This window comes from Bidens hawaiensis, unplaced genomic scaffold (genome assembly GCF_021521415.1).
Source record: "Bidens hawaiensis isolate Kalapana, Puna unplaced genomic scaffold, B.hawaiensis_p1.1 tig00041938_1, whole genome shotgun sequence".
NCBI classification, from domain to species: Eukaryota; Viridiplantae; Streptophyta; class Magnoliopsida; order Asterales; family Asteraceae; genus Bidens; species Bidens hawaiensis.
In genome coordinates this window covers 4800-16289 of record NW_027497442.1, presented here as the reverse complement: position 1 = coordinate 16289, position 11490 = coordinate 4800, and the positions used below count along the sequence as shown (strand labels likewise).

The window sequence follows — 11490 nt, the reverse complement described above, 5'->3', positions numbered from 1 at the left end:
AATTTGTTATTTTCATTGTAGACCATTGATTAAAAACAATCAATGGTTCAGATTCATTTCTCGCACTTCTCGCTATATATCACTTTTCGCATGATCCTTTCCCTACACACACACACACACACACTAGTTTGAGATCCGTGTATTACACAGGGAATTAATGAAAATTACAATATTTAAACATTAAACAAAATAAAATCAATAACACAATTATCATATATTGTTAATACAATTACAAATTTCATTAAAATTACAAGAATTACAAAGAAAAACATTACGCAATGCGTTTACAAATAAGAAAACATTTCCTTGTACACCACATTTGAGGTTGTATTGGTCAGATTACCTTGTTTATCAAGAATCAAAATCTTGAGCCCAAACCTGCTTGTAACTCTTGACAAGGCGATGTATAGCTGTCCATGTGAGAACACGGATTCTTTCAAGTACAAACCAACCCTAGATAATGATTGACCTTAGCTTTTGTTGATGGTCATCGCAAAACATACTGCAAGGTGAAACTGTCGTCTTTGAAATTTATATGCTATTTTGTTGTATGTTGGAGTCAGTGGTGATCTATGGATCAAAACTGTATGTCCAATGTTAGTTCCAGAAATAATTTTTGCTTCAACTACACGAGTACCCAAAGATACAATTTGTAGTCGAGTATCGTTACATAAGTCTTCTTTCTGGTTAAGATTTCTAAGGAGCATAACAGGAACACCAACTTTTAGCACAAGCTTGTGGTTTGGTAGTCCGGATATTCTTAGACCATTAAGCAGTTCAGGCGAGTATAAAGCTGCATCAACCATGTCATTGATATATTCTGAACTACATATGGTATCTGAACTTAAGTACTCAACTTCATCACCTGGAAAAAACTTGAGCAAACTGTCATTAATCTCATCAACAATTTCGTTTGTTGGAGCAAGTATGGCTCTATCCTGAAAGTAGTGTTGGTTCTCGTAATTCTGTAGAATATCATGATATACAAAGTTAAAAAGTTTAGATAGAGGATCAACATAATCTTTTATAAGTAGATCGTCAGGTATATCTATCGTTGCAACACCATCATTAGGACCTCCAACATTACCTTCACCTATATCTAAAAGCCATTGTACAAATAATTTGGTTTCTTCAACATCAGATGATGGCCCACCCATAGTTAACCTTAGGTTTTTTGTTAATCTCAAGACACTGAATTCACTCCAAATGTAAGAAGAACATAGAAAGGCGTTTACTATATATTGTCTAGTGCCTTTTTGAACTACAGGTAGGATTTGTCCAAAGTCTCCACCAAATACAACAACTTTTCTGCCAAAGAGCAAATTAGAAGATAAGACATCTTTTAAAGACCTGTCAAGAGCCTGGAAGCCACGTTTGTGAGCCATTGGTGCTTCGTACCATATTATTAATCTGGTTTTTTCTAATAATTGTGCCTCGTCTGTGCCTGGATCCATGTAGCAAGTAGAATCCTCGTTCAGATTTATAGGAATATGAAACCTATAATGTGCCGTGCGACCTCCGGTTAACAATAACGAAGAAATTCCACTTGAAGCAATAGTTAGGACGATTTCGCCTTTTGATCTTATGGCAGTTGACAAGGTCTTCCATAAGTACGTTTTACCTGTTTCACCATAACCATATACAAAGAACACACCCCCTTTATTCTACTGAACAGCCATCATTATACGATCAAAATATTTTTCTGCTCATGAGTAATTGAATCAAATAGAGTTTGGAACTCTACTTTTAGCAAGTTTTGATCGTATGACAACTCTTAGTGAATCAAACTATTAGATGCAATAGATATATGCTCGTCATCAGGGAAAGGCATGGTCGTATATTTTCTTAAGCTTGAGTTGTTGCGCAGCAAGATCTTTTCAATCTCAAATAGAGTGAGCTGTTTGATTTGATCTTCAGTTGGCGATGACTCTGTGAAAGTTGAAACAAAAAATTGGGTAATATTAATGACTATATATATAAATATACAGATTGTAAAACTCACTTGAAATATATTGATACCTGGTGACTTTAAAAGACGTCGTTGGTTGTAAAGAATGTCATCAGAAAGCCATTTCCAAGTATTTATCCAGACATGTTCTGGTCTAGAAAGGCTATCAGTTGACAACATTGTAGCGAGTAAGGATGAGTTCATTGGGGGACTTCAAAAAAAATAGGGAACTGGGGAACCCCCTTCCCAGTTCTTGATCATTTCCCCACATTTTTATGGTACACCCTCGGTCACCTACATCACATCATTTTTGTAAGGGAAAAAACCCCTCAAAAAATTATAAAACCAAAAAACAAAAATGTTTATCTACCATCCCCTGTTCCCCAAAAAAAAATCTCAGTTTAGCTTTTGGTTTACTTTAGCTTTTAGGGACAGGTTTTTAAGGGTTTATGTTTTCCGGGTTGGGGGTTAGTTTTTTTAGGTGGGGGTTGGGGGGGGGGGCTTTCTTGTACTCGTGACGGCGGGAAGATAGTAGGAAAAGAAAAATCTATAAATAAATTATAACCACCACATTGAAACTCGCATTATCTTGTACACGCATAAAAACATAACTTGTTGATGTTTAGCATCCTACATTTGATAATAATAAATAAAAGAATATTTGTTTATTTAATGGTGTGTTATTATTAGGTTAAAATAATAATAAGATGAGTGTGGGCTTGAAAAATAAAAGATAGATTAAGGGATGGTGATGGGCCTTAAGGTCCATGAGCTTAGGGGTATTTAAGCACCCTTAAACCTCTCTAAAACCCTCATTTCCATCATCCTTGCCTCCATACACACTCAATAACACACACAAACACACTCCTTTCATCCCGGATTCAGATCCAAGCTGAAGAATGGTGGATTACGAGTCCGGCCTCATCGAGCAGCAAGAAACGCATCCATATTCAAGGTGTTGAATCAGATATGAAGCAAGAACCGAACCGAAAAATGTATGTTTTAGATAAAAGATCGTTTATTTGACATCGGTTTACCATAAACCTTGGTAGAAAGATGAATCGGAACCTAGAGTGTAGGAAAAACATGAAGTTGATCATAAACAAGCTGTTTGGAACGGTTCGATACGAACGGGTAGCGTTCGGACCATGTATGGAACGAATGGGTAATGTTGTTAAGACCCAGAACTCATTTTATCGGTAAAACTAGCATAAGGGGAGGAAAGAAATCGATTAAAACAGAGAGGCACTAAAAACCAGATTTGAATCGAATTCATGAAAATTCGATTCGATTGGAAGAAAATTTGATTTGTTTGAATACTCAATTCGATTCGTTTAGAAATTCGATTATATTCATTTGGGATTCGATTCGATTCGTTTGGGATTCGCTACGATTCGTTTTAGAATTCGATTCGATTCATTTTGAAATTCGATTCGGTTCATTTGGAATTCAATTTGATACATTTTGGAATTCGATCGATTCGTTTTGAATTTCGATCAGATTCGTTTGGGATTCGATTTATTCGTTTTGGAATTTTTTTTGATTCGTTTTGGAATTCGACTCGATTCGTTTGAGGATTCAGTTCGATTCGTTTTTGGACTCGATTCGATTCGTTTAAAATGTTGATTTTCCGATGAATTTTTAATAAAGACTTATTAAGCTTAACCCCAGCCAGGGGCTCTGCTCCTTGGACTCTGCCGCCCCTAGGACCCCGCTACCTGGGGCGCTGCCCCCGAACCCCCATTCGCTAGGGGTTTCACCAACCTAGAATTATGATCCAATTAGGAGTAGTTAAGTGATGCCTATAATTTGTTACACTGTTAGCTATGCCTAGCTGAAAAGAGATGTGACCATTTAACTCTGAGAGAAACAGGATCCAGGTAAGTGTCTAGCCCTTTTTCTCTTTTATGTTTTTCCGGGTTGTGTACAAACTCTATGTGATGTGTAACATTCGACCCCTCTCACCACTAATATTGTTCGCTTTGGCCACGAAGAGCTCACGGATTTGTTTTTGGTTGCCCATGTGGAGACTTCCCAAGAGGTCACCCATTCTGCTATTACTCCCACCTGAGCACGCTTAACTGTGGAGCTCTCCTCTCATCCACTACCATTAAGTCCAAAACGCGTTGGTGATTTAAGAGGCGGGGCATTTACTCATGAACCAAGGATCTTGATGTGTTGCAAAACACATCTGGTTTTAATACTTATTTTATGAATAAATCATGCTTAAATACATTGTTTATATATATAAATGGCATGTATTTACGGTTTCTTGTGTTTATAGGTACCCGTGCATGGAAGGAATGAAAAAGAAGCAAAATCATGAAGAAAAGAGAACACGGGAGAATGCACGAGAGTGAAAGAAGAAAAGTAGAAAATAAAAATGGATTGGAAATGGACATATTATATAAGAATATGATAGAGGGTTGAAATACGAAGACGTAGGAAAAAACGGGGAAGAAAACTGAGCTAAAACCAAGATTCTACAAGCGAAATAAAGAAAATTATAAAATAATGTGCCAGATTTATTCTCCGTGCGGCTCGAGGCGCGCAAAAAGGGAAATCGACTATTTTGTCATTTTGTGACCCCTCAGAGAACAAAGATTGGTGCTACGCGCGGCTCGGAGGACTGCATGTCGGCAAAAAAGTTTTATAAACTCTATATAAACGGTTTCTATCAACCCTAATTGAAAAATTCAACCTTTAGCCGTCCCTCATGGACCCTTGGGGTGATTTTGGAGCAGGAGAGTGTTCGGGATCAAGACATTAAAGGCCGGTGCACGAGATTGATCATTAAGCGAGTCTTGGTTCGTTTATTTGGTTTTTCTTGTTTTTTCTTCTATTTTCAGAACATGTATGTGCTTAATTCTTATATGTTGCTGCTGTTCTTGATGATTATCGGCTAGATTCCCATTCTACCTAGGTTTTTGATGATTACTTTGTGATTTACGGATTTTTATTGGGCTTTTGGATCTTATTGTTGGTTTAATGCTAAAGTAAAGAACTTGATTACAATTGTTATGATGTGTATGCGTATTTAGGTCTGATTTATCGTCTTTCGTTGTTCCACATATGTCTTGTTGAATGTATTTCGGTTATAGATGTATGTTTTGGTGGCTTACTGTGTGTTTGTGATTATTTTATGGTTTTTCTATACATAGTAATCCATAGGAACATTGATTGGTGATTTGTTAGGACTTAATATTCTACCTATCTAGAGACTGAGAGGTAATAGATAGTCGGGTTGTCCTTGGGATTAGGTGTTTAGGCTAGAACGCTCTGACAGGAGGTTTCCTAGTTTCATTGTAACTCCGTGTCTTATCGATTGTTCTTAGGTTACCCCTTGCACTTTAGGGTGTATTGAGATAGTGAGACCGACGGGTGATCTGTCTTTTAGGGTACTTTAGTGTTGTTGGAGAGACTGACAAGTAATCCGACCAACCGGTAAATTTACACGCCCCTTAGAGTTTCCCTGTAGGTCACACCCGGAGAATGACCAGGGATCCACTAGGTTGCTTAAGGGTGTCGTATCATAAGATCCCGGTTCCATCATAGTTTCCATAGCCGAGAGAAATCCAAGATTCATAAGTAGGATTCTAAACCTAGGTAGTGATTCTCCTATCTTTGAGTTCGTCTAGGTAGTCATAGTGTTGAAGTTTGTCAGTGTTAGTTTTCGTTTTTAGTTTAATTAGTTAATTGTCAAATAAGTAAAATCATTAAGTTTTAAGTCAGAGTTTTGTTTTAGGTGTCGCTAGCGTCCTTTGGGTTCGATATCCGGACTTCATTAGGCTTTACTGTAGTTGATAGGTACACTTGCCTGTCTAGTGGTCTAGCATTAGGATAGTCTAGATTTATAAATTTAAAACTAGAGTGTCTAGGTTAGGTTAAGTTTTATAGACCGCTTTTAGCACATCAGATCTCTCCTGTCCATGGCCGATGTGGGATTTACCAATGATGTTACAAACACCCCCTATTTGGACTCATCGTCCTCGATTAGTTTTGCCCCACCATCCAATCCTGGATGTGGGATTTGCCTAAGGTGTAACTCGCGACACCCTCGAGGACTTACCGTCTCTGATGAGGTTTGCCCCACCATCTCGAACGGAAACAGAAATGGCTTTGATACCACTTGAAACACCCGGCCCCTCGCACCACCAATATTGTTCGTTTTGCCCACGAAGAGCTCACGGATTTGTTTTTGGGTGCCCATATGGAGACTTCCCGGGAGGTCACCCATCCTGCTATTACTCCCACCTGAGCAAGCTTAACTGTGGAGCTCTCATCTCGTCCACTACCATTAAGCCCAAAACACGTTGGTGATTTAAGAGGCAGGGCATTTACTTATGAATCAAAGATCTCTCATGTCTACGGCCGATGTGGGATTTGCTTAGGGTGTTACATGATAGGTTAATACACTTACTTAATATAGTAAGTGTATGATATGTGAATGTGTATGTATGAATATGCGAAATGTTTGTATGGTTGTATGGTTGTGTGGAAAGAAGGAACCAGACCTTAATATATCTTAGATGGTAGCAACCAGACCCTAATAATATCTGAGAGGATAGGAACCAGACCCTCATAATATCTGAGATGATAGGGACCAGATCCTTATAATTTTTGAGATGGTAGGGATCAGGCCCTTATAATATTTGTGAGGTTACAAGGCGAAAGGCTCTTAAAACGTAGAGATAGTTATGTACGTAATATGAATGTTAAAACAAGAACATATGAAAGTATAAATGTACGTATGTATGCATGAAAGAAAAGTAAATAGGTTAAGTACGTAATATATATCTTCGGATACGCATATATAAGTATGTGAATGTAATGTATGTTGTCTGATTAACTAGAACTCACTCTGCGTATCTGACTTTTAGTATACATGCAAGCAAATAGGTTAAAGCAGCAGGCTTGGGGGAGACACATGGCATGAACGGAAGAGACTGCATATGAGGAGAGATTGCTATGATGCTTATTTATGATGTTTATATTAAAACAATTTGAATGTTTAAGACGAGGATTAATGTTTAATATATTGTTTGAAGTTTTAATATTCCGTTAAAAGTTTTAATTCACTATGATATTAAGAACTATGTTTATGAGAAATCCAACACCAAAGTCGAGCACCGGGGGCCTTACATGATGTTCATGAACACTAAATTCCGTGAGATAACCGTAGGTTGGTTTCATATACACACACACATATATGTATATAATTATTGAATTTACATTAAAATTATAACGAAACGTGTTGTTTTACATGTAAAATGTTAATGGGATTTGTTGTTTTATGTGTAAAATGTTAATGAAAAGCCTTATTTTACATGTAAAATATTAAATTTTACATGTAAAATCTTAAAAAACTTTTGTTTTACATGTAAAATGTTAATGTGATTTGTTGTTTTACGTGTAAATATTTATAAAAATTGTTATTTTACATGTAAAATATTAATTTTTGTATGTAAAATCTTAAAAACCTATTGTTTTACATGTAAAATGTTAATGAGATTGTTATTTTACATGTAAAATGTTAATGAAAAGTTTTATTTGCCACCCGCCGCCGGGTTAAAAAAATCCTAAACCCCTAAAAGCTAAACTAACCCGAAGGCTAAACCGAGATTTTTTTTGGAACGGGGGATTGTAGATAAACATTTTAGTTTTTTTACTTTCTTTATTTTTTCGTTTTTTTTTTGTTATAATTTTTTTGGAGGGTTTTTTCCCTTACAAAAATGATGTGACGTAGGTGGTTGAAGGTGTACCATAAGGATGTGGGGAAATGATCAAGGGTTGGGAAGGGTGTTCCCTAGTTCCCCACTTTTTTGGAGCTCCCTTTTGAACGTAACTCTATATATATATATATAGGGTGGAGTTATAATAATAAGTGAAGTGTGTCTAAAAAGTGTAAGAAGTAATCTGGTACGTTAGATTAAGTGATTTGATGGTCTAGATTGAAAGTGTGTTTTTTAGGCGGTGTGTTTTATTTTAATATATGCTTTATAACACTCTAGGGGTATTATGGTCAAAGTGTGTTATATTTTATATGAAAATATTATCAATCTATAATTATCATTTTTTAATCCAAATTTAAAACACACCATCAAGAACATAACAAGATATATAACGGTGTGTTTTAATAAGAAATAATCAAAATTAAAAAAAAACACCAGATTTTAATCAAAAATTAAAGCACAACATCAAGAACGCCAAGAACATCAAGAACAAAAACACACTAACCAGTCCACGACACGTTATTCTTCTTCGGCATTTCATCAAACAGTTGGTGTGCAACCTACAAACACACTTTTATTAACAGAAACACACTAATCCACTCCACGACACGTTATTCCTTTTCGGCATTTCATCAAATAGTTGGTGTGCAACCTACACTTTCCCCAACTTCACATACCCAATTATCACCGCAATCCACATAACATTCTAACTCAGGTGTCGGCACTTCGCTAAACCACAGCATCGCCATCACCCCACCCGTCTAACCAACCACAAACAACATACAAACGAATCAACCCTTTTAGCACAAAATCATAACTTTTCGGTGGTTAAACGCAATGGTGGCGGGCTGAACGCGACAGTGGCGGAGTGGGCAGTGGTGGTGACTTCCGGTGGACGAACACGATGGTGGCGATGGATGGCTGAACGCGGCGGCGGCTGCGGTGGCGGTAGCAGCGGCGCCGTGAAGTGGGGTGGAGGTGGCGCACATTGGTGTGTATCCGGATGGAGTCGCCGAAAAAGGATTAACTTATGGCAGAAAGGGGTGTATTCGGTCGCCGAAAAACAATGGAAGCCGTGAACTGATGCTATGAGGACGGTGGTAGGTGAGGACGGTGTATTGAGGACGGTGGCGGCGCCGTGAAATGGGGTGGCGGCGCTACATGGGCAGTGAGGTGTTTCTAGATGGAGTCACCAAAAAATGATGGAAGCCATGAACTGATGGTAATCTAGTATTGAAAGGTGAAAGAGAGAGAAGAAGATACTTAAATGCATTTCAAAAAATAATAAAAGAATTTATTCCAAAAATAAATAAAAGAATTATGGACGATCATACCCCCGTGTGTTATAATCAATTCAATGGTTCATATCTTTTTTTACACTTCTTACGAAATATTCACTTCTTATTTTAACCTTGCTCTAGGGAAGGGATCTTTTGAGAACCATGTTGAGTTGTAAGAACTTAATAACTCCTTTCTATGCCACACATTTAATTAAATGGATTGGAATTTGTGGTTGAGATTAAATATGGCAAAAAATTTAAAGTATGAGAGAGAATAAAGATGTAAGTGGTTACATTAACTTTTACGTCCGTTACACATGTGTAAAAAGTCGACTCGGTGCGTAAAAAATTCTGTAATTTTTTTACGTGTATGTAACCTACATATATTACGCATGTGTAAAAAAAATTCAAAAAAAAAATCGTTACACTGAGTTCTTTCGAGTTCTTAAAACTCAAATGGGTTCTCATTTGAAATCTCCCATATATATAACACTTTGACCATAATACCCCCAGAGTGTTATAAAGCAGATATTAAAATAAAACACACCGTCTAAAAAACACACTTTCCATCTAGACCATCAGATCACTTAATCTAACGCACCAAATTACTTCTTACACTTTTTAGACACACTTCACTTCTTATTATAACCCCACCCCTTCCCCTATATATACATACATACATATATATATACATATATATACATACATATATATACATATATATATATACATATATATATATATATATATATATTGATTTCATGCTTGAGTCGGAGGGCTCTACCTCCATCCATTGAGTAAAGTAAAGGGAGGGTTTGCTAGAGTGATTCGGGTTGTTGGTGGCCACTTCGAGAGTAGCGGGTCTTTGCCGCTGCATGAGTGGTTGCTTACACTCAAAAGTCCTCCAACACGAGTCTTAATCATTGCGCCGCGGTTCGTTTCCCGGCTTCGCTTGTGTAATTTGCAATTCTGATTGGGTCCATCCATCCCCAATCCTAATGAATCGAGTATGAAGGGGTCAAGCGGTTCGGGTTTTCGGTCGGTTCCCGTTCACCTTCCCCCTTATAGTCCATTAGTGGGTAGGGTGGTAAACTTAGAGGCCGCCAGCCTCCTCTTCAGACGTGTCTCGATAACCTGGCGGTTCTTCTGTCTCCGCTTTGGGGAGGGGGGAGTGCTTGATCGCTGGGCTTTCCTTTTCCTCAACCAATTCAGTTGTGTTAGCCAGTCTAACATTTTTTTATGGGCTGGCTTGACTGGACAACAATGGATTGAAGGTAAAATAGATTTGAGTTCAAGTGTGGCATAGGACCTTCATATATATATATATATATATATATATATATATATATATAGGATTAGGTTAATTTCAGAAGTGTTTCTTATTGCGAGAAGTGCGAGAAATGAATTCGACCAATCACATTTTTTTCTTTTACTTTATCATTTATTTAATGGCAAGAGTGTTATAGTAAAAGATCATGTGTTTTTTCATGTTTGGTAGGTCATAATGTATGGAGAAGTTACATTTTTTTTATATTTTTTAATATATAGTTAAATCAACCAATGTTGAATTCTTGATTTTTTAGTCAAATTCAATGTTGTCGATTAATCCATATTATTTTTTTTATTCTCCTAATTTGAATTTCATATATTTGTCCAGATAATAGTTCCAAAATTCAATAGCACTGATAATTACACAGAGTATTTAAATGAACCTACATAGTACATAAATGAACCTACACCTGAATATAAATGCACACACACAATTAGAAATACCATCGACAAAGTATATATACGAACGTACGCAGTACATAAATGAACCTACATACGATAAAAAAATTACACATACACAGTACATATATAAACCTACACAGTACAGATGATAAAAATTTATATATACACAATTTGAAATACCATATACATAGTACGCATACGAACCTACACAGTACATATACGAACTTACACAGTACATAGTAAACACTAAAAAAACAAGAAAATAGACTATCATAATAATAGAAGAAATAAAAGAAAATTAAATAAATCACAAATGAATTGAATTCAATTAACTATCAATCAATGAAAATTAAAGGTTGAAGCTTTTAACAAGGAACATTAGGAGTTACACTTTTCTTTTCTTTTAATTGTGTTAAACAAGTTACCACATTACCCTTTTTAATTAAAATAATCCTTATAATAAATTCTTATTAATTGCAAAAATGTCACTTTCGTTAATGACCATTTATTAGTAACATCAATGGTTGAAATCGACTTCTCGCAATAATATCACTTCTCGCAAAATCCATCCCCTATATATATATTATATATAGGGTGATGATCCAAAATAACCTTTTGAAATTGAGAACTTTAAGAACCATTTTGAACCACAAAAAACCCTTCAAGAAAAATATTTAAAAAATCATACACAAAAAAAAAACTAAAATTTTAAAAAAGTAAAAAAAAAACCAAAATGTTTATCTAGCATCCCGGTTTCATAAAAAAATAATAATTCTCGGTTTTGCTAAATTATACATAT

At 36.2% G+C, this 11490-nt stretch overlaps 1 protein-coding gene across 1 annotated transcript; it reads right to left on the bottom strand.

Annotated features, from left to right (window-relative positions):
- Positions 1-470: 470 nt before the first annotated feature.
- Positions 471-8669, bottom strand: LOC143593337 (uncharacterized). The gene is made up of 4 exons (XM_077072997.1): positions 8499-8669; positions 8358-8441; positions 8186-8240; positions 471-1621 (listed from the first exon to the last, which is right to left on the bottom strand). The coding sequence occupies exons 1-4, from the start codon at positions 8667-8669 to the stop codon at positions 471-473; spliced, it is 1461 nt and encodes a 486-aa protein (XP_076929112.1).
- Positions 8670-11490: the final 2821 nt, after the last annotated feature.